We start from the raw sequence: 20,445 nt of genomic DNA on the forward strand, positions 1-20,445 counted from the left end.
TAGAACAATATCAGATATTCCGGGACAGCTAACTTTTAATAGAGTAGGCCAAGAGACTCTGTTGAACTATATTCTGGTAGAAACTAGACTGTGTCAAAAGATCCATGATTTTGGTCTCATAATGAGGCAGGATAGTGATCATAATGCCCTGGCATTGGAATTGAAGATGCTAAATCTGGGATACACTACTACCAATTTTAAGACCATACCTAGGAATAGTGGATTATTACTAACTAACAACAAAAGGAGAGTTAGGTGGTCACAAATTAAACAAACACCTGATAAGATGGCCAAGGTCTATCAGTTGGTAACCCCAATACTTGTAAAAATGGGGGGGAACCTGCAGGTGCAAAGGGCTACCATGCAGCTACTGAGGAAGATGCAAAAATACATCTAGAATTAACAACAAAACTGGAAGATATATTCCACCCAGTGGGTCAAGGAGGGCCAAAGCCCAGCATAAATTCAAATGGTTTAATGTAAAATGTCGAAATGCCAAACAGGCCCTATTGGACGCTGTTAAGGCAAAGGACAAGAATGGAACCAAACTAAGACGGGCACTGTACAAAGAGACCATCCAATACGAAAAAAAGAACTGGGAACTGGAAAGGTGGGAAACCCTTAAAATTGCGCTAACAAAGATCTGAAGACCTTTTGGGCAACAGTTAGTGCAGCCAACAACCAAGGGAGGCCAGCCATTGAACCAAATATATCATCCGAAGCTTGGGAGAATCATTTCTGCTCTCTGTATAATAGCAAGGCACCTACAACCACAAATGAGGATCCCTTGCCAGCATCCTCCATGTATTCTGAGGAGGTTGCGACAAAGATCACCCTGTCTGAAGTCCTAAATGCCAGTAACAAGCTCTCTAGCAATAAAGCAACTGGCTTAGACAAAATACCAGGGGATCTTTTTCGGGAGGAACCGAAAGTATGGAGACTGTATTTATGGTCCCAATTTAATGCAATTATGAATGGGATGGATCCTCTTGACACCTGGTGTGGGGCAGAAATTGTCCCAGTCTTTAAAAAAGGCTGTCCCCTCCTACCTATAGGCGATTAGCCTAATTGACGTATCCCAGAAACTTTTTGCCCGAGTACTTCTTGACTGCCTACAGGCGTGGATAGAAGAAGAGATCCCGAGTCCATATCAAGCCGAAAGAACACTTCCACTGTTGACCAGTTATTCAGGCTTCAACTCCTGTACTGGAAAACGGTGGCCATAGAGGGTGGCAGCCTCTATTTAATATTTGTAGATCTGAAGTCGGCTTTTGATATTGTTCCCAGGAGCAAACTCTGGGATGTGCTTAGAGACTTGAGGATTCCACCTTACCTCCTCAGTATCTTAGTAAGGCTTCATAAAAACAACTTTCCCCAAGCTTGGGAAACACGGCAAATTAACACCTCACTTTCCTGTTGGTAAGGGAGTGCGGCCAGGCTGAGTGCTCGCTCCTACCCTGTTCTGCCTCTTCAACGGACTCATTGAGCAGCTTAGGGAGGTGAAGGACAATGATGGTCCTAGGCTAGCTTCTGGTAGGGTCCCAGCGATGATGTTCGCCGATGATACCCTCCTACTCTCAAAGTCGCCCATGGGTATCCAGCGTATTCTTGACAGCTTCAAAGCTTTTTGTAAGATCCGGGCGATGGAGATTCATACATCAAAGACCAAATATTTGGTCTTCAACCCTGCCAACAAGTCTCGCTCCAACTCATCTTTACACGGTACTCCACTGGAAAGAGTGTCGTCTTTATTTACCTGGGTGTTACTCTTACAGAGCATCTGGAATGGGGGCCCCAGATGACCAAGGCAAGCCATAAGCTAGTGCAGATAGTGGGAGGGCTCATGAAACTTTATAGATCCTCTACATTTAAACCTGCAGGACCAGTGGTTGAAATCTATAAAACCCAGGCTAGTGGTGCCACAATGTATGGGGCGGAACGGTGGGGTCATTGCTCTACTCTCAGCTTGAATAAAATTGAAAACAACTTCATGAGACAGTTGTTAGGTTTGCCCCTCAGCACACCCCTCACTCCCCTACGCTTGGACTTGGGTATTAGGCCTATCTGCGAAGAGATAGCCCTTAGACCCTTAACCTACTGGCGGCGGCTATGGGTGACCACGGAACTGGCTACATATCGAGCGGAGCTTAAAGAGATATTGAATAACCCAGGCTCTGCAAAGTTACCCTGGTTCAAACATATTAGGGTTCTTTGTAGTAACCTGGGTAAAGCAGAACTTTGGAAATCACCAGAAGAATCAAGCCCATCAACCCCACGCCTGGAACTGATGAGATCTTATAGAACGCACAAATTTTCAGTTATCCAAACTTTGTCCTGTGGCTGTCTTACGGACGATTTTTTTCAAATTAAAGAAGAATATTCAATTGAGTCCTTTTTGGATGACATCCAACCTAGCTCGGCTAGAAAACTGTACAGGCAGTTTAGAATGGGGATTCTGCCGCTCCTTGGTTTCACTAATAAATGGTCCAAATTTGATTCTGACGGATGCATGTCCTCTTCTTCTGCCCCGACTACAGATCAATACGCAAGCACTGGCTTTTCCAATCATGGTTTTACACAATGCGCTGTGGCATATAGAGTTCTAAAATATGATACTCACGCACCCATTATTTTTGCTGTTTCACGCTTTTTAAATTCCATGTGGCACGCTCGGCGGACCTTCTTAAACTAGCAATTATGTTTTTACTATTTTGTACATATTTCTACTGTTTTAACTTGGGATAGTCGCCCAATTTTAACGGTTTTAATTGTTAACGTACCTTTTCCCTGGCACTTGCACTTTAATAACGAATCATGTTATTTCATGTATTCCAAATCAGGTTCATTCGTTTTCAAATGTACAGTTTTCTTTCCATATATTGGCATACGTAGTAGTTTTATGATGGTGTATTATCCGTGATTTCAATATTTATACTGTCCTTTTTATATTGCCATGAACTGTACTTTTATGGTCCTTGAGACCAAAATAAAGTTATTGAATGGAATGGAAATACCGATATCAAAGGAAGTTTGGAACTAGGCAGCCTCATTTTATTAATTCCTACAGCACATTGTCTTAGTAGTGTTAAACGGTTGTTTTTGTTCTGTGCAGCTGAACTGATATGCCCCATCATTACACTTCCGATGCTCTGAGGACTATTTGCACCAAGAAGAATCAGCTGCAAGTGCGGTTTATTTTTCTTCTTGTAATTTTCCCATTCTTAATTACTCTCCACGCAAAAATGGGTTTCTTTACGCCACCACCTTGCTACCTTCTTTGGCATTCAAAGTCTTCCCAAGTAGCTCTTTTATTCCACCTGGCATGCTACCTCACTTACTCCTCTGATCACCTCCACCCTCACCCTTCTGAACATCCTTCACAACGTTTGTGCTTTCCACTTCGGAAGCACGCACCACCCGCAGAGACAGAGCCAGGGGAGGACTACACCTTCCAGACTGCCCAGTCCCCCTGCCGCACCAACAACGTGCCCAGAGGTGCCTAAAAGCAACGTCACTGCCCCTCGGCAGCCAAAGCCCGCACCACCCATAGAGACAAAGCCAGGGGAGGGCTACACCTCCCAGACTCCCCTGTCCCCAGCCGCACCAACGAAACGCCCGGAGGCACTTAAAAGCAAAGTAGCGGCCTCGCGGCATGGGCCGAACCTGGACAAAGTCTGGGCCAAGGGCGGGCCCGTCCACGCCTGTAGGAGGCTGGGCTGGGCCACCCCTCCAAGCCATTGACACCGACATTGAAGGTACTCCAACAATCATAATTGAGCCTCGAAACTTTATTCTGTTGTCGCCTCGAGGCTTATAATTAGGGACCTTCAGATATCCCATAGGGTCGGACATGGGGAAAAGGAAAGCAACTTAGGGTGGACCTGGGGAAGCACGTTTGAAAGTTAAAAAAAACAACAAAAAAAACAATGGGTTTGAAAATGCTAGTGGGAAGTGCGTTCTTGACAGACTTGATAATCTTTTGTCAGAATATGTGGAAATATTGGATTCTCCTGTGCCCCCAGCCATTTCTAGTACCAGCAGTCCCAAGTCCCGATTACAACAGCAAATTCCAGATTGCCCAATCACTCTCCCCATATTCCCAACATTTTTAAAATGTGTACTATACGCACCACAAGGTCTGACTCTTCAAAACTACAGGTCACAAAGTTGGTTAGGCCAGAAAGCCCACCAAAAGTATAGGCATATGATTCGCTGGGCTCAGTCGTCATCTAAAGTAACAAATTGGCACCCCTCACAGCCATGCTAGATAACCCTGAGGTGGGCTAGGCAGGCGAGAATGTGGAGGGTGTAAACAAAGGGGAGTGGGGGTGGATGAGCAAGGGACTGAACATGCACCACTTTGGGAGTTAGCTTTGTCTGATGACAATATTTTATCAATTATCACTAATTTAAGAGCAGAAATAGTGTCCCTGAATTTGCTAATACTTTATCTGAAAGGCCAGGTCAGTTTTCTTTTGGCTAAAAACTGGAAGTTCATCGATGAATCAAATGCCTTAGTCCTTCTGGCTGATAAACCCCGTGAAGTGGACCCAGCCTTGCTCAGGCTGGACCTCCTCAATGCCTCACCAGTTGTAGTTCTGAAGTTCCCAGATTTAATCCCAAAGAAACTAGGAATACCAAGATTCCGGAAAAACGGGGGGGGGGGGGGGCGGGGGGGTACACTGTGTACAACCAAGGGACTTTGTGGTTCTGGTGAAAGACCCCACTATAATGACATGCAGCCTAGGAGTAACTGCAGTACCATTCAAGTAAGAGAGGTGCATAGAGCCCCATTAATTCCCAATAGGTCCTATATGCCAAATGTCCCAAAAAGGAACTTCAATCAGAAGTGGGAAGGCGATGTCTCACTTAGGAACAAAGTAATAAACTGGATTAGGCACATCAGAGGCTGTAGGTCAGTAATTAGGGAGGACATTTTGGGAGTAAGGAGGTTATCCCCTCCCCATAGTCCAACAGATTACATTGAACTGACTTTGGTAGATGGTAGGTTGGTTCACAATTTTGTTGCTTTAGAAGGAAGAACATGCCCTTTTGTGAATACTAGCATCCAGTTTAAGTATCAGTCTCCTTCAGCCACTCTATAGTCTGGTCAAGATTCGGTTCTGGCCACTATTGACTGACTTAACCGGCCTACCCGAACCCCAGTCTCGAAGAACTCTACAGCCCTGTTACCTGCAATTTAGGAGAGTAGTAGCCCCTCTACCAGTCCAAATTCTGGAATGTTTTGGGGTTTAATTACACCCAGGGAGCAGTCTATGGGGGCATTCCATCTATGGTAACCTGTAATCACCAGATCCACGCTGAGGTGTTGACCTCGAGACTTAGCCCTCCTAACTCCACTACGCCCCATGTCAAGTGCCAGTTAAGGATGGTGTCATGGAATTTGGCAGGGGTGAAGACAAAGCTGACACTTTTGCACTGGATTCAATTTATAGGAACATTCGACATCTGCTTACTTAAAGAAACCTGGAGCACCACTCCATCACGCATGCCAGGTTATTTAGCATATCATAGCCCCGTCATCAAGAATAAAGTTGGTCGCCCTGCAGGTGGACTGCTAATTTGGGTGAAGATAGAGCTTAACTGCTAGGTCTGAGAGCTTCCCTGTAATAACCCCAATATTCAATTAAAGGGAAAAACAGGTAGTACCCTGGACATTTTCAATGTTTATGAGAGAGGAACCGGGTGGTTGGTAAGTCCACTACCCTGCAAGATCTGGAGGAGCTCCTAGGGGCAAAGCGCTCCCTGCATTCCTTGATTTTATCAGGTGGGAAAGGAGGATGACAGCAAGGAAAGAAGAGGATGATTACTGGCTAGTCCACCAACTTGATCTGCATCCAATCCGGAAATTGTCCCAAGTGGCACTGAGGCTAAGAGCCATTAGCCTTTGGTATGGGATGAGGGCCACTAACGGGGGGAGCAAGTCAGATAAAATGGGTGCCAACATCTTTAATAGTTCTTAGCGAATTATCCACATCGATTACTTTCTTTTGGACCTAAGCTCTGGCCACTGTTATTATATATGTTTGTAGGCTCAAGTGTAGACAGCGACCACAATTCCCTAAGCATGAGCCTTTCATCATCCCGGGATGGGACTTCCATTAGGCCCAGAACTTTTACAGCGACCAGAGAACTCCTCCCATCAAACGATAACCGCCGCTTAAAGTGGCAAAAGGTGATTTTGGATGAGGCCAAGCTCTAGTCTTTCAACCATCAATTATCTGCATGTTTGTTAAATTTTAGAGCCATGCTAAAGGGTCCGGGTGGACAGGAATCTATTCCTCATAGACACTTGTCGGGAACCACCGTGGACTGCCTGGTTTAATGGCAAGTGCAGGCAGCTCAAACGGCAACTAGCGTTTGCCCTCAGGTCCCACTCAACTGAGATAGTAAGAGACCTGAGAAGGTCATACAAAAAAATCTCAAGTAAGAGCTAAATTGGAGTGGGATGACAATAGGTGGAGGCTTATTGGTGAGGCATGTGCCGCCAAAGATTCTAAACTGTTTTGGCAGTGTACTGCTCGATTTTCCCGGCCTTCTTGTGTTGTAGAGCGATCAATATGACTTCAGTCTCTTTCCATCCAAGTCTAAGGACTGGAGTAGTGAATAGGGCCTCTTTATTGGACACTTTGACACAATTCTGTGCTCCTACCCATAGATCAGGGCTTGCACACATAGCCTAGGGGATAGATTCGTTAGTATTAGGGATAATCTGTCCTGTAGTGAGGGTATTTCATGGAGCTGTGCTGAATTCAGGCCTGGTAGGCCTCAAACGGGAGAGACTCCATCTTTCTTTCTGCTCCGGCAGCTTGGGACCTTTCTAGACGAAAGGTTATGTTTTAGTTATGAGGTGTTATTCGCTCGGAGAGAACCGGTTCAGGCCGGCCCTTATCGAAGGAATGTATTTCTCCCCTGCCGAAGACACTACATCAGGCCGGCCGGCTGGGAACGTGTCCTTGGCACGGGGAGGTACAGGAATTTGGTGGGCGGCAGGTTTCGAGCTGGAAATTTCCATGAGGGAATGCACTTCTATATTAGTGAAAGTCTGAGTCAGATATGAGCACTTGCTTCTAGACCATAGGCGGCATCTGGCCGTTAGCAGAAAAGCTACTACTTATTCCAGGGAAGACAGATGACGAACTTGAATCTAAAGAGGAGAGAGTAGCCGATGAGGAAGAGGTTCCAGTGACTCGGAGAGGGAGAAGGGAGTAGACCCGCGACTGCGGAGGGGTGACTTCCAGGCGAAGCCGAGGCATAGACGAGAAGGGAACCTAGATGACCATTGAGCACAGGCTACATACGACTAAGGTGATGTCGACCCCTTTTTCTTTGAAGTGTATAACTTAACCTTTTACTTTCCTTGCAGGTTGTATATATGATGTATTTTGCAAATGTGCATGTGGCATTTAAATAAAGTATTTAGCTTGTCGTGAGTTAGCATGTGTTGTGTGTCTTTATATAGGAGGATAGCCTATTCTTTTAGTCAGAGTTAACTCGACATGAACAGAGGTTAATCCTGGTCAGGTAAGTGGTAACTGGATGAGGGGGAAACGAGCCCCTCGAACTAGAGAACAGGTTGTGCTCAACTAATAGTCTTTGTGTGATCTGATATACAGTAATCCCGATTCCCCTGTCGTGTACTACGGTAATAATAGGATGAGCTCGTACTAAGGCTGCCGTCTGGTAGGAGATTCTGGGTCTGCTTGAGGCCGCGAGACTATGTGTGTTGCTGCCGTCTGGTAGGAGATTCTGGGTCTGCCTGAGGCCGCGAGACTGTGTGTTGCTACCGTCTGGGTAGGAGATTCTGGGTCTGCCTGAGGCCGCGAGACTATGTGTGTTGCTGCCGTCTGGTAGGAGATTCTGGGTCTGCCTGAGGCCGCGAGACTGTGTGTTGCTACCGTCTGGGTAGGAGATTCTGGGTCTGCCTGAGGCCGCGAGACTATGTGTGTTGCTGCCGTTTGGTAGGAGATTCTGGGTCTGCTTGAGGCCGCGAGACTATGTGTGTTGCTGCCGTTTGGTAGGAGATTCTGGGTCTGCCTGAGGCCGCGAGACTGTGTGTGTTGCTGCCATCTGGTAGGAGATTCTGGGTCTGCCTGAGGCCGCGAGACTGTGTGTTGCTGCCGTCTGGTAGGAGATTCTGGGTCTGCCTGAGGCCGCGAGACTATGTGTGTTGCTGCCGCCTGGTAGGAGATTCTGGGTCTGCCTGAGGCCGCGAGACTGTGTGTTGCTGCCGTTTGGTAGGAGATTCTGGGTCTGCCTGAGGCCGCGAGACTGTGTGTTGCTGCCGCCTGGTAGGAGATTCTGGGTCTGCCAGAGGCCGCGAGACTGTGGTTGCTGAGATCGCGAGGCTGTGAAGTCTTGATATATATATATAATAGGAATTCCCTGTCCTTAGGTGGTACATATATATGTGGTTATTTAGATGTAAAGAGGCCCTAGGGAGGGGGTAACGTTCTGGTTTGGGTCAGAAGGGCTTTGTAGAGCGGGTTCCACCCGATCCGAAAACCCAAGCAGAACAGGCAGCTAGTGTCATATGGGATGTCTAGAGGCACCCTCATTCAGCCAGAAACATAGCAATCTCTGCCTGGCATGATCATTTCAAACTCTTGTACACAGCTCCCTCGTCTATAGACCATAAGCTACCTCAGCCTGTCTTGCCTCCGACTTACCCCAAGGAGTTTTTTACTAGCATTGAAATACAGTCTGCCATTGACACAATTGTTCAAGTAAAGGTTCCTGGACTCGACAACATTCCCGGTGACTTGTTTTTATATGATGAGGAAAACTGATCGGCCTATATTTTGATACTGTCTAACACTATTGCAGCGGGAGCCCCAGTCCCTCCGTTATGGAAAGGCGCAGAGGTGATTCATATATTCAAAAAAGGTGATAGATCGTCCCCCCGCAATTGTAGACCGATCAGCCTTCTCGATTCAATCCAGGAAGTGGTTAATCGGGCACAACTGAGCAAGTTCTAGATTTGGATAAGCGAGAACAATATCTTATCCCCATTTCAAGCAGGCTTTAGAGACAAAATGGGAACAACTGACCAGGTCTTTCGCCTAATTTTACTTTCTTGGAAGACCGTGGTTATTGGCCGTGGAAGCCTATACGTGGCCTTTATTGACCTCAAAACAGCATTCGATCTTTTACCCAGACAAAAACTGTGGCAATGTTTAACCGTCAGAGATTTTGTCTATGGTAATCCGTGTACATGCTGCAAACTTTGCAAACGTTTGTTGGAGTGACCAAGGACAGCTCACTGCTCCTATAGATGTCAATTGTGGCATCCGCCAAGGTTGTGTCTCAGCTCTCACCCTTTTTTCAATTTACATAAACAATGTTGTTCAATTTCTACAGCTAGATCCTTCCGAGGCTCCAATGCTGGGGGGGGCGATAGGATTGCAACACTCCCGTTTGCGGACGATACCCTGTTGATTTAAAAAACCCCAGGGGGGCTACAGAAATTGCTCTCTCACTTTAAAGATTTCTGTGAGGTATGCTGTCTTGAGATTAACACCTCCAAAACCAAGTTTCTGATGATTAGTCCCCAAAAGTCTTACAAGGGTAGACCAACCCTGGATGGTATTCCACTGGAAAGGGCAATTACCTTTGAATACCTGGGAATTACCCTCTCTGAATCTATGTTGTGAAAGCCCCTTGTGGCTAAATCCACTCTGAAACTTTCTCAAATAGTTGGGGCTCTAAGTAAAGAACAGAGACTTTCACATAGTGCACCAGTGACAGCGCCTTTACAGATTTATGACACCAAAGCGGTGTGCACTGCCCTCTATGGAGCAGAGTTGTGAGATAGCGACAGGATGGATGACCTTTCTAGGGCAGAGAATAAATTTCTGAGGAGCCTAGTAAAAATAATAAATTCCTGAGGATCCTGGTAAAACTTCCCAGAGTACCCCTCTTCATCCCCTAATGCTATATCTGGGTAGGAAACCGATTCTTGACAAGGTTAAGCTTCGCCCTGTGTTATTTTGGTAGAGAATATGGTTAACTCCCGAGCTAAGCTCCTATGCCAAAGCCCTTGAAGAAGTTATTTCTTTAGACAAGCAGAACAAACTAGGGTGGCTAAAAAATTTAAAGCACTAGCTAGCCAACATAGGGCTTGAGGATTTATGGGAGAACAGGGACGCTGCATAATTCCCCATCAAAACCCAAATAAAACTGCATTATTGGGGTTGGGTTTCCCTCCAAACCACTTTAGATTTTAAATCCATTCCTCTTTTAGAACCCTTTGTAGATACTATTAAGACCCCCAAGGACAGGAAACTGTATATGCAGTTTAGGTTTGGCACGCTTCCACTCAACGCATACACTGGTTCATGGCGCAACACTAGTGTAGTATCACGGTCCTGCCCTTTCTGCACTGCACTACCTGAATCACCAGCACATGTCCTATTCGCCTGCCCTGCCTATTCTCACGCTAGAGCAAAATGACTCACACCCCTATGCAAACAATTGGGGACTCACGATCACATTGAAGCCTTGCGCATATTAAGATCCGATCCGAGACATGTGATAGCCTGTTCAGTTGCAAAGTTCCTGGGCCATATGTGGAGCATAAGTAAGAAATTGATGCAAAGATGATGAGGCTGACAACTATGCACTTTATCTCTTACAATGATACTATGAAACCCTTGTAAAGTACTTTTCATCTGAAACTTACACATTTGTGTGGCTGGTTGGCCTAAGTATTGAGGTGTTAGAGTGGTTATGGTCAGATGATTTGTAGTACTGTGGTTCAAGTCCCACAAGGTGAACTCGATAGAGGGCCCCCAACATTTAAACATTGTATTCGTTTTAACCCTGGGCGGATCATCAGGCCTCTTTTTACCACTTATACTTTTTATTTTTTACTTTTGGATTAATTAACTGAATAATGCATTTGATGAATTTGTTATGCACTTTGTTTTTTTCAATCTTGGAACCTGTAAACGTATGAGTAAATGAATATACTGTCATTTTATGCTCATACAACTGAATAAAGTTGATTGACTGACTAGCTTGCCACTTCGTTAGCCCTAATTTTTCTGTGGTTTTCACCGTCCTCCACTCTTTTCATATTCCCCTCCCTCACTTCATGCCTGTTTTTTTTCCACTCTCAGTCTGGCCCAACATTTCTCTGTAGAGTCCACCTCTGAATGTTCAATGGCTTCTCCTCTACATTCTCCTCTTCCAGATGCCCACTTTTGCTAGAGCAGAGAAAAGTCTTCCAGTCTCTTTTTTTTTCTATCTAAAGGTGAGAGTTTCTCCATTCCAATGGTTTCTCTTGATATTAGTTCAAATCTTTATTTATATGCTCGAGCCACAGCGAGAAACCGTCAGTTTTTAAGAGTAGTTTATTTTTAAATGTACAGTATTTTTTAGTTAATTTGCCTCAAGTTAATTAACCTGAGGAATGGATGATATTCTCTGTGGAAGGGCTCTATGGTGTGTTAAGTTTTATAGCGGTCATAAGCTTAACCGGGGAGCGAGGACATGGTTTTTCCCATGATAGGTTTTGGGGTTAGGATATGCAAATGCAGTTAAAACTACAGTAAATTCCACCTTTGTGGGCATTAACACCCTTTCACTGACCTTCCTGCATTTACTACATTTATAAACTAATGCCAAAACGCAGGTCTAAGGGATTTAATAGGGGGGCGGGGGAAACTACTATTGCAATTTATAATGGGCTGTACATGTTATGTTATGTTAAAGGGTATTTGTAAAGCGCACAGCCACTCAGGAAGAGTGTCCCGGCGCTAATGAACCTCGGAGCTGGACTGTTGCTGTTCCTAAAGGGGAAAAAATCTTAAGGTTGTTGCTGGAACAGCCAGGTTTTCAGCAGCTACCTAAAAGGTAAGTAGGTCAGACACCTGTCTAAGTCTTGCCAGCAGGAGGTTCCAGACTCGTCCTCCGGTACGGGAGCGAGAAAACTAGGGACAACCGCCTGATGCGGTGAAGATGACTTCAGGGTTCTGCAGGGAACTTTATTGTGCGACTCTCCTAAGATAGTGTGCGCCAGTACCTTGTAAAGCTTTAAAAGACAGAACCAAGGCTTTAAAGCGGATTCTTTTTCGGACAGGAAGCCAATGCAAAGCGTTCAGGTGAGGTGAGATCAGAGCTCTCGGTCAAAGCATGAAGACCGCCCTGGCGGCCGCATTCTGGACCACCTGAAGTCTGTTCAGTAAGTACTCCGGGAGGCCTAGGTATAGGACATTTACATAGTCCAACCTTGAGACAATGAGGGCTTGGACCTTGGTCTTCCTGTGGGTGAGAGGCAAAACAAGATCCTGCTACTGACTTGATTTGGGCTTACATGGACAGGGTGTCATCCAACTTAACACCCAGGTTCTTGACTGTGTTAACCAAGGCGAGGGGAGGTAACATGTCTGATGGCCACCATTGTTTCCACTCGATCAGAGATGGAGAGCTGAAGAAAATTAACTCCGATTTCTCTGGGTTACATTTAAGTCGATTCTCTCTGAGCCATCTGAAATCCCCAGTCAGGCATTTATTGACCTTCTCCCCTACAAAGTCCTCGCCCTTATCACATGTAAACAGAAGCTGCGTGTCGTCAGCATAGGAGATTACTGTAGCACAGCATTCTTCCACCAGAGGAGCAAGGCGGGGACAAGTAGAGGTTGAAAAGTGCTGGGCCCAAAATAGAACCCTGAGAGACACCCACCTTCATAGGGGGAATGGGAAAGACAAAAGGAGGGGACCAGGTCTCTTGGTATCTATCCTCCAAAAAGGAGGAGAACCACTTAAAACACCGTGCCACCCAGGCGCACTCCTTTAATCTATGCAGTGGTGGCTGGTGGAATTTGAAAGTGGTGAGGCGTAACAGCAATGAATGAATTTTTGAGCATGAGCGAAGTGAACAAGCTTAACGCTTATCAGGGTGATCGGTGGGTTCTTCCCCGTATAATTTTCTTTTTAAATGGTGTATTTTGGTGCATTGCTGGTGCCCTACTTCTCTCGACATCTTGTGAATGCCCTTTCCCGCATCTCCTTTACTTCACTTCCCCCAAACACACTATGGACACACGCAGCTGTACGCACAAGCTCTTTTACTTGTACCTCCTTCACACATATTTGCACAGAATTACAATTGCAACTTGAATACGTGACCACTGCTCTGTGCACTCTGCAGAGAGACCCAGAATTGGATGACAATGTATTTTGAACACCTCTCTGACCGACTGACAGGCACATGAGAAACACATACCGATGTTAGCGTCAACAGCTGAAGTGATATAAAGGGGAAGAATAGAAACTGTAACAGAGAAGTAGATTCTGCACGTAGTCGGGTGAGAAAGACAAGAATACCTGCCTTGGGAGTGATAAAAGGAAAAATGAAGAGAAAAAGAGTAAAATAATTTGCAGTTAGAGAGGTGAGCGGAGGAGCAGCTGCAGTGAAGAGATGAAAGGGAGAGTGGGCACTTCAAAGGCGGAAGAAATGAAGGCGCATGGAATGTAGAGGTAAGTAAGTAAGAGGGGGGCAACGACAGTGTGAGAGATAGGATGAAGAATGGAACTGCAGGAGAAGGAAATGGATTGGAGGGGGAGAGGCAAGGAATCACAATGCAGGTAAAGATGTGAGAAGGGAAGGAAAACTGCTGCAGGAGAGATGAGTGGAAACATTGAAACTGGAAGGAAAGTGGTGGAGATGGGGAATCTTCAGGTATGGAGTGACAGGGAGTGGGACATCTGCAAGGAAAGAGACATGGGGAGAATAGAGACATGGGGAGAATAAAAACTGCGGGTCCCAGGGATTTCTAGTGTGGGGCCAGTATGCCGCTGCAGATTCTACAACAAGGAAAAGACCACTTACCCCAAAATCTTTGTACGGTAGGTGTCCAAAATAGAGGTCCTGCACACTTGCAGGCTGCTTCTTTTCCTCAGGTTGGCGGCTCCATGGCTGAATTGCCGTAAACAGAATGCACGAGGCGCAGAAGCATGCGCAGTGTATCTGTTTAGAGCATGCAGCATGTGACCCGGCCTCGCAGAGCCATAAGTTGAGTCACATGACTGGGACATCAGGTTTTTTCACAACTGCAAGCTCACCTGGCGGTAACCCCTTCCATTTCCCAACTCATCAACCTTTGATGACTTGGGAAAGGGAGGAGTGGTGATAGGGAGCTTGAAATAATTGACAAGATGCCCCGGGAAGTACAGGGTTGATACTGTACAAGCCTGGGGGTGCTTAAAAAATATGACGTTGCATCCTGTCATTACCCCGGGGTCCCAGAGGACCACAAGTATTGAAGGCCTGGGCTGGCACCATGGCAGCCAGAGGACCACTGAAAATGTAAAACCATAGCTGGCACATGCGCACTGGCGTATGTGCTAAAGAAAAATTGCCTGACGTCCGTTTCCAAAGTGTCATTTTAGGAAGGCAAAGGCACTCCAATGTAATGAAAATATGGATGGTAATTGCTTTTTGCAATTACCATCCATAAAGCCTGTAAAGTTGCGGGGCCCCACCCCCGTCCGCCCATCACCAGGAACCGCCACTGACCTAATCACTAGTCTATGACTGAATTATCAATAAAGTCAATAACTGAGGGGAACGCTTCACTGCAATAGGGCGAGGCTATAAAACATTTCCCATATTTTGTAGGCAAAACTAAAATACTTTGAAACTCAGCAACAGTCTTAAACCCTGTGATTTTTACTACCTTGGTTATGATTCTTAATAGAATTCGCATTTTATACAAGTAAAAGTAAATAGTTGAGATTTCATTATTCAGGTCAGCTGGGGTAATCACTAAGTAACATGAGATGAAGCACGTCATCTCAGATCAGACACAGCACTGCTCATTACTGTGGAGGACTTGTATATATGTGAGCAACAAGGTGTAAGAAGTTTTAGCAACAGGTGTGATGAGCTGCAAGATGTGAAGTAACCTCTTTCTACATTGCTGTGATGAACCAGCATAATATATTTTTCAAAATTGTTTTGCTCTTTTTTATCATTTGATATCACAAATCAACCAGGTTATACAAACAAGGAAAACAAATTACAGCTTGCTAAAATGTATAGATGTAGCTGGATCTATAAATGTAATAGTGACATACCTTAGCAAATGAGGAGTGGCCAATCTTCCAAATAATTAGACGCTCCTTGCAGACTAGCCAAGCCCATCCACTTTTATCCACTTTAACAGTCAATGTTTCATCAGCTACAAAAAGGTAAGAGTTAAAGAGGATGAGGCCCTCTGTACCTGTAATAGAATTGCTTTCCAAAAGAACTTTATTATCTGCTACATCAGTTTGTCTTGTGAGAAAGGGGAGATGTGTATGTATTTGTGTCCTGTGTGATGATGCTTTGCCACCTGGCCTTTCATGCAGTGAGAGTTTTCTTGGTTTCATGGCTACATTTTGTTTTGTCCCTGCTAATGCAGAGGCAGTATAGGGACCTCTATGCTATAAACACTTTCAGGGAGAGTTGGCATTAGCCTTTTGCATAGTGATTATTTCCCGGACCAATAGGAGTTTAACTGGAGATTACTATAATAGGAGACAATTGTAAATATAAATCAGAGTCTACCTGATGCAAATGATGCAATTTCCACATGTAGAAAATACGGGGTGTGGCATGATTACCTTCAGCATTGGCCAAAGCCTCCATAACCTTCACAGGCAGGGAAGAACCAAAAGTCTTAACATCATAGTGGACTGTCTCGCTGGCTGCTGGGTGCTGTACTGCTCTGGAGGGTGTTGCGCTGCAGAGAAAAAAAATCATTTAAAAGGGTCACCACATGGAACTATGAATCCAGAGCATTACATTGTTGAATGAGTCTGATTAAACGTTATGAAGGTACATTTACACTTAAATATTGTAAATATACACAGACATATCAAATACCTTTGCTAATTCAGGTCCTATAGCAATATTGTTGGGGAAAAGAGCGTTACAGCAGTATAATGACGGAGAGGGAAAAGTAGATTCCCATGAAAAGCCCCATTGCTCCTCCCCCATATGTCATTTAGCTTGCAATTCAATCCCTCTTCCAGTTTTGAAATACACCAGCTTACATACAAAAACAAAGTTGAGGAGCCAGAGTGCAGTGGCCACTTGTTCTGTCTCCTTTCCAGAATCTGTGACCAACTTTTACCCAAAAAATGTTTAATTAAGGTTTTACAGTACATCACATTAAACCGATGCAGAAAAAAATAAACAAAAGATGCCGGTAGGCTGAACTCCGAGACAAGTCAGCAGTAATAAGTTAGCATAATAAAAGTACACTTAGAGGGAAAAACTGTGTCAACATGCTCAGTAAGGAAGGTGCTTTCCCCCTACAAAATGGCCACAAGACCACAGGAGTACAGCATATATGACATAGAAGCGGACAAAAAGTGCCACCCCCTCCCAGCACAATCATCATGTACACATCCCAAAATACCCCATCCAAAACAGTGTGAAGAAATAGAGTATGGAAATAGTGAGATCTGAGGACCACTAGGGGATGCCGCCGAAGGCCGGACTCTCCACTCCAGCATCCAAAGTAGTCAGAAGAAGAAACATCCACAACCACCCAGCCTCCTCAATCCACTTGCGGGAAAGCTAATAAAATGGCATCCCATGCAGGTAAAATGGGTATCTTCCCAACTACCTGAGCCTCCGCCCTGCGAATGGCCTCCCACTCGCAGTTGCTCACAGTTCGTCCATTTAGTCAGCTCTAGCCACCAGCGGTAAACATTAGACCCCGGACACACTTCCAACTCATAGTCGGCTACCTGCAGGCAAGGATCAATCCAGATCTAAGAACCTATTGGTAGCCTTCCAACCGTTCATGAAGGCACAGCAAGCATGACTGAGGACTCAGAAGGAAATCCCTATCTGTGGCCCCCCAAACCACTTGGAGGACCGTTGCCTAATAGGGCAACAAGAGCAGACAAGACCAGACCATGTAAAAAAAAACAAAAACAAAAAAACACGGAATTCTCACTGGTGCCCCTAGGACACTCCGAGGTTGCGGCCTGGAACATAGCATGCATGTCGGGGAGTCAGAGAGGTACAACGCAGATAAAAGAATTGAATGAGTTGAAAGCAGACGTTTCTAAACACTTTAGAACTAGATTCTAATATCTTCAACCCTATGTCTGCTTCCCAGCGTAACCGAAGGGTCAAGGGCAGAGTAGGTGTAATATCGAGCTTTAGCAAAGTAGAGAATGGAAAACATTTCCAGGACTGAAATAAAAGAACAGGTATGTTCTAAAACAATCTAACTCACTGTGGTATCCCCCCCCCCCCCACTTAGATTAGTCACAACTCTACAATCGAGTACAGCATCGAGCACAGAGAGGTGTAACACTAAGATGGTGCACAGGACAAAATTAGCTCAGATAGACCAGCCCAAGCTAAAGAACTTGGTTGCAGACTTTAGATCAGTGTACAATCTTCAGGTCATGTATGAAAATCGGTTAGCCCTTTCAGCCTCTCTTCTGAAGTGAGTACAATCAATGCCTCTGTGTTGGTTAGGACAAAGTAAGATCTGTTATCTGCAATGACATGATGTTGCAGTACTGTTTTGTGTATTAAACACTTGATGTAGTCATTATTGGTTCCCATGAATTCATATAACTGAGTTTTTTCTTTACATTCTCCCCAAACTGACATCCCTGGAGCTGGCGTTTTACTGCTTCTCACCAACAAATTAAATGACTATCAAAGCATGTGCATGACCCGAGCCTTAAAAATATATGCCTTTTAAATTATACACCAAACATCATGTTAGAATACGATATGGTGTCTTCAACATTTTAAAAAGTTTATTTCTTTAACATGCTGAAGTGTTTCATCATCACAAATCAGAGTACATCGCTAAACAGAGTATTTATTACAAGTGAGAGTTTTTAAACAAACATTCCTGCCTTGATGACAATGATATTAATGAACTAAGAACGAAGTTGAAGGCCTTGTAGACCTCATATGTGGGTTGGAGAGTACTATAACATCTTTGAAGATAACCTTATGTGACTCAATCACACTTGATTTACCCAACTTGTTTGCAGAAATGTTATTTAGTGGCAGGTAGTTTTATGATCACTAAACTATATAAATATTATTCACCCTAATTTTTCTTTACCCAAGCAGCTCCATTGGTACCTTCCTTGTATCATCCCCATGTTATCAGCCTCAATTGTCACTTCAACTGTCAGAGGTACTACCGCAAAGCTGGACAGATTTTGATGACAATTTGAGTCATCTGAATTAACTTTATGCTATCTTTTTTATATATATATATATATATATATATATATATATATATATATATATATATATATATATATATATATATATATATATCCCAGTTAGTCTGCATAATAAACACTGTTAAAAATTGTATTACCACCTCATGCCTCCCCCCACCACCCCTGATCACTCACATCCCATAGTTGTTCTACAGGGTGCCTTGTCATCAGTTGGGATCCCCCTCCTGTCCATGATGGTCATTGGTACACAATTGACCCTGCAAGTATTCCAACTCACCCAAATTTTCTTCCATTTTCTGGGACATCCTTTGCTCTCATAGACCACTCATATCACCAACATACACTAATTTAAATCCCATTTACATGCGTCTATATCTGGCGGCTGAGCAGACCCCCAGGCTTTAGCAATTTTCCTTTTGGCCACCACTAGGCCCATCGTCATTCAGATTCTAGTTGTCCTCATGACATCAGCCTCACACCAAATATTCAAAATACATTGCCTGGCTGACAGATCAGTGCCACACCCCGAACCACCCCTAGGCAGTCAAGCACTCTAGCGTATGCAAGGGCTTCCTCCCTCTCACCACCTTCAAAAACCCCTACAACCCACTCCCATTTCCTCTTCAACTGTTGCATGACATCTGGTGGTAAGTAACCATTTTTTTTATAGGTCAGCAATGTAGCCTTTTGAAGCATATACTCATCAAGAAGTCTATCCCCTGATAACTAAGGATAGTCTACCCACTTTGGGAGGATCGCCTGTAGAGCGTGTCTCACTTGTAAGTAGCGTTAGACTTCAGAGGGAATCAGTTGGTGCTCTAGTCGTAGCTCAAGCCAAGGAATGACTTACCCCCCCACCTTCTCCCCCTCGCCTCCAAAGGTTGCCACCCTGGAAATCCCTATAAAGTCTCACTTATCGAACCCCGGCTGGTTCTGCATGGTCTTTGGGATATTCGCGTCTCACTAGCGTGTCGTCTGCATGATGGTGCCCCTCTTCCCCAGAAATGCTGTTCCCGAGCTGTATTACCATCCACAGGTGGTCATGCCATTATCTCTGAACATTGCTTCAATACAGGGCCAATGGGTACCCACGCCATCCCAACACTGCCCTATCAATATGGAACGCCGGGTTCGACAGTAGAAGAAAGGCCCAGCCATTGATTGTGGAGACCTGGACCGCCTAATAATACTTCTGGATGTTAGGCACCACAAATTCCCGGCCATACCATCCCCTTGTTAGTTCCAACAGGGCTATACGCGGCAGGACATCTCATCCACAGTAGCATACACACCTCCTTCTCGATTGTTTTGAAATAGGAGCCCGGCTCCTCATAGGGAGGTGTTTTGCATGACAGAGAAACTGGGGCAGTGACCTCATTTTGAGTAGGGCTGCTCTGCCCAAGAGGGAGAGTGGGAGCGACTTCCAGTGTCGCACGTACGGGGTTCAGAGTGACGTAAATCCCTAAGTGTCTGAATACCACCAGATCTACTGTTGCCGCGCAGTCCAGAGGAGGCTTTGGGCCCCTTAGGGGATATAGCATGGATCTGCGACAATTAATAGTACAGCTTGAGTACCTACCAAAGATGGTGATGACCTGCATCGATCGGGCCAGGGTAATTTCTGGGTCAGTCACATACAGCCGGATATCATCAGTATACAACAATATTTTGTCTTCCCACTGCCCTTCCCACAGCATGCCCCTTACCAACTGGTCTTGTCTGAATCAAGCCGCTAAAGGTTCAAGGGCTAAGGCAAAAATATTACTGAGAGAGGGGTCAACCTTGCCAGCTGCCTCTTGAAAGTTGGAATTCTTTGGCGCGATTATCATTCACTTTGACTTGCGCTAAAGGCCCAGCATAGAGAAGTTGAACCTAGTGGATAAATGTATAGCCAAATCCAAGTTTAGCCAGCATCTCAAAAAGGTAGTGCCACTCCATTGTATCAAATACCATTGTGGCATCAAGTGACATCACCAGAGCAGGTTCGTTCAGGTTAGTAGCTTGTCCCAGTACCACATAAAGACGTCAGAGGCTGAGGGTGGTGCTACGGTGGGGCATAAATCTGAACTGGTCTGGGTGGACCAGTGTGCTAATCAGGTTGATCAAGCATTGCCTCAACAGTTGCGCCAGTATATTAATCTCCATGCTGAGGAGAGATATTGGCCTATATGAGGCATATTCTTCAGGTGGTTTCCCGGCCTT

The 20,445-nt window shown here is 45.0% G+C and overlaps 1 protein-coding gene across 1 annotated transcript in view; it reads right to left on the bottom strand.

Annotated features, from left to right (window-relative positions):
• The window catches only part of NUP133 (nucleoporin 133), a 1,584,091-nt gene that overhangs the window by 1,496,194 nt on the left and 67,452 nt on the right, over positions 1–20,445 (bottom strand). The window contains exons 2-3 of the mRNA XM_085611954.1: positions 15,631–15,749; positions 15,103–15,206 (exon numbers count right to left, since the gene is read on the bottom strand). Coding sequence (XP_085468080.1) covers positions 15,103–15,206; positions 15,631–15,749 — 223 coding nt within the window. The remainder of the gene's footprint in view (positions 1–15,102; positions 15,207–15,630; positions 15,750–20,445) is intronic.

This window comes from Triturus cristatus, chromosome 6 (assembly GCF_964204655.1).
Source record: "Triturus cristatus chromosome 6, aTriCri1.1, whole genome shotgun sequence".
Lineage (NCBI taxonomy): Eukaryota > Metazoa > Chordata > Amphibia > Caudata > Salamandridae > Triturus > Triturus cristatus.